The sequence below is a fragment of the Oncorhynchus tshawytscha genome, unplaced genomic scaffold (assembly GCF_018296145.1).
Source record: "Oncorhynchus tshawytscha isolate Ot180627B unplaced genomic scaffold, Otsh_v2.0 Un_contig_7909_pilon_pilon, whole genome shotgun sequence".
Lineage (NCBI taxonomy): Eukaryota > Metazoa > Chordata > Actinopteri > Salmoniformes > Salmonidae > Oncorhynchus > Oncorhynchus tshawytscha.
Genome location: NW_024609380.1, coordinates 85,001 through 88,195, shown reverse-complemented (window position 1 = coordinate 88,195; position 3,195 = coordinate 85,001). Strand labels below are relative to the sequence as shown.

Here is a 3,195-nt window from a genome sequence, read left to right as displayed (position 1 = left end):
GTGAGTGGGTTTGGGTTGGGGTCTGGAGGAATCCCCCGGTCAGACACGCAAATATGGCTCAGTTTAGGTGCTTGTTTTGGGGGAGGAGTGGCGCCATGGGTGCCCTGCCCTCTGGAGGTGGTAGAGGCCTAATCTCAAATGGCCCCTATTCCCTGTGTAGCGCACTAATCAGTAGTGCACTACTTTTGAGTGTACACACTGGTCCAAAGAAGTGAGAATACACTGTGGTCTAAAGTAGTGCACTACACAGGGAGTTAGGGTGTTGTTTGGGATGCAGACCAGAGGAGGGATTATGTTGCATAGTGGTCGAAGCTACCCAGATACTCCAGACCGGCCCGGTAACAGAACTGGTACTGGTCCTGAAACAAACAGATCAACAACAACACACCTATTACAATCAACAACAACAACAACAACAACATACCTATTACAATCATCATCATCAACAACAACAACATACCTATTACAATCAACAACAACAACAACAACACACCTATTACAATCAACAACAACAACAACAACAACACACCTATTACAATCAACAACAACAACAACAACAACATACCTATTACAATCAACAACAACAACATACCTATTACAATCAACAACAACAACAACAACACCTATTACAATCATCATCATCATCATCAACAACAACAACATACCTATTACAATCATCATCATCAACAACATCATACCTATTACAATCAACAACAACAACAACATAACTATTACAATCAACAACAACAACAACAACATACCTATTACAATCATTATCAACAACAACACACCTATTACAATCATTATCAACAACAACACACCTATTACAATCATTATCAACAACAACAACATACCTATTACAATCATTATCAACAACAACACACCTATTACAATCATTATCAACAACAACAACAACATCATACCTATTACAATCATTATCAACAACAACACACCTATTACAATCATTATCAACAACAACAACACACCTATTACAATCATCAACAACAACATCATACCTATTACAATCATTATCGACAACAACAACAACAACACATATTACAATCATTATCAACAACAACAACACACATATTACAATCATCATCAACAACAACAACACACCTATTACAATCATTATCGACAACAACAACACACCTATTACAATCATTATCAACAACAACAACAACAACAACAACAACATCAACAACATCATACCTATTACAATCATCATCATCAACAACAACACACCTATTACAATCATCATCAATATACTACTAGTAGTAGCAGCCACAGTAGTAGTAGTAGTAGCAGTAGTAGTATTAGCAGCAGCAGCAGTACTAGCAGTTGTACTAGTAGTAGTAGTAGTAATAGTAGTAGTAGCAGTTGTAGTAGTAGTAGTAGTAGTAGCAGTAGTAGTAGTAGTAGCAGTAGCAGTTGTAGTAGTAGTCGTAGTAGCAGTAGCAGTAATAGTAATATAGTAGCAGCAGTAGTAGAAGTAGTAGTAGCAGCAGTAGTAATAGTAGTAGCAGCAGTAGTAGCAGCAGCAGTAGTAGTAGTAGTAGTAGTAGTGGTAGTAGTAGTAGTAGTAGTAGCAGTAGTAGTAATAGTAGTAGCAGTAGTAGTAATATCAGTTGTAGTAGTAGTATCAGTTGTAGTAGCAGTAGTAGCAGAAGCAGTAGTATTAGCAGTAGTTATAGCAGTTGTAGTAGTCGTAGTAGTAGTAGTGGTGGTAGCAGTAGTAGTACCAGCAGTAGTAGTAGTAGTAGTAGCAGCAGTAGTTATAGTAGTAGCAGTAGTAGTAATATCAGTTGTAGTAGTAGTATCAGTTGTAGTAGTAGTATCAGTAGTAGCAGAAGTAGTAGTAGTATCAGGTGTAGTAGTAGCAGCAGTAGTAGCAGCAGCAGTAGTAGCAGTAGTAGTAGTATCAGTTGTAGTAGTAGTAGTAGTAGTAGTGGTAGTAGTAGTATCAGTTGTAGTAGTGGTAGTAGTAGTAGCAGTAGTAGTAGTAGTAGTAGTAGCAGTAGCAGTTGTAGTAGAAGCAGTAGCAGTAATAGTAATATAGTAGCAGCAGTAGTAAAAGTAGTAGTAGCAGCAGTAGTAATAGTAGTAGCAGCAGTAGTAGTAATAGTAGTAGTAGCAGCAGTAGTAGTAGTAGTAGTAGCAGTAGTAGTAATATCAGTTGTAGTGGTAGTATCAGTTGTAGTAGCAGGAGCAGTAGTATTAGCAGTAGTAATAGTAGTTGTAGTAGTAGTAGTAGTAATAGCAGTTGTAGTAGTAGTAGTAGTAGCAGTAGTAGTAATAGTAGTAGCAGTAGTAGTAGCAGCATCAGTAGTAGTAGTGGTGGTAGAAGCAGTAGTACCAGCAGTAGTAGTAGTAGTAGCAGCAGTAGTAATAGTAGTAGCAGTAGTAGTAATATCAGTTGTAGTAGTAGTATCAGTTGTAGTAGTAGTATCAGTAGTAGCAGAAGTAGTAGTAGTAGCAGCAGCAGTAGTAGCAGCAGCAGTAGTAGCAGTAGTAGCAGTTGTAGTAGTAGTAGTAGTAGTAGTAGTGGTAGTAGTAGTATCAGTTGTAGTAGTAGTAGCAGTAGTAGCAGTAGTAGTATCAGTAGTTAGCAGTAAGCAGTAGTAGTAGTATTAGTAGTAGTAATAGTAGTAGTAGTATCAGTTGTAGTATATGGTAATAGTAGTATTAGTAGTAGTAGTAGTAGTTAGTAGTAGTATTAGTAGTGGTAGTAGTAGTAGTAGTAGCAGCTGGGCTGGTCAATCCCTGTAGATGTGGTAATGGTATTAGTAGTAGTAGTGTGGTAATAGTAGTATTAGTAGTAGTAGTAGCAGCAGCAGTAGCTGGGCTGGTCAATCCCTGTAGATGTGGTAATAGTAGTATTAGTAGTAGTAGTAGCAGCAGCAGTAGCTGGGCTGGTCAATCCCTGTAGATGTGGCCCAACAGTACAGATGCTACTAGTAGAAGTAGTAGTTCTCGTTCTCCAGACACACACCAAACCTAAAAGAAACAGTTGACTTTAGGATTACTGAGAGTTGAATATCTCACCTCAGTTTGAACCGTGGCAGGTCTCTGTGTTCGCAGCATCTTGACAGTCTGGAAGATGTCCACTACTCCTTCATATCTCATCCTCTCCAGAACGATACTCAGAGTGATGAAGACCCCTGTCCTCCCCACACCAGCACTGATGGACCACAT

At 38.7% G+C, this 3,195-nt stretch overlaps 1 protein-coding gene across 1 annotated transcript in view; it reads right to left on the bottom strand.

Moving 5' to 3' along the window:
• Positions 1-283: 283 nt before the first annotated feature.
• LOC121844689 (receptor-type tyrosine-protein phosphatase S-like) overlaps positions 284-3,195 on the bottom strand; it is a gene marked incomplete at its 5' end in the record, with an annotated part of 62,749 nt that continues 59,837 nt past the window's right edge. The window contains 2 exon segments of the mRNA XM_042315067.1: positions 284-359; positions 3,046-3,181. Of these exon segments, the coding sequence (XP_042171001.1) occupies positions 291-359; positions 3,046-3,181 (205 nt within the window).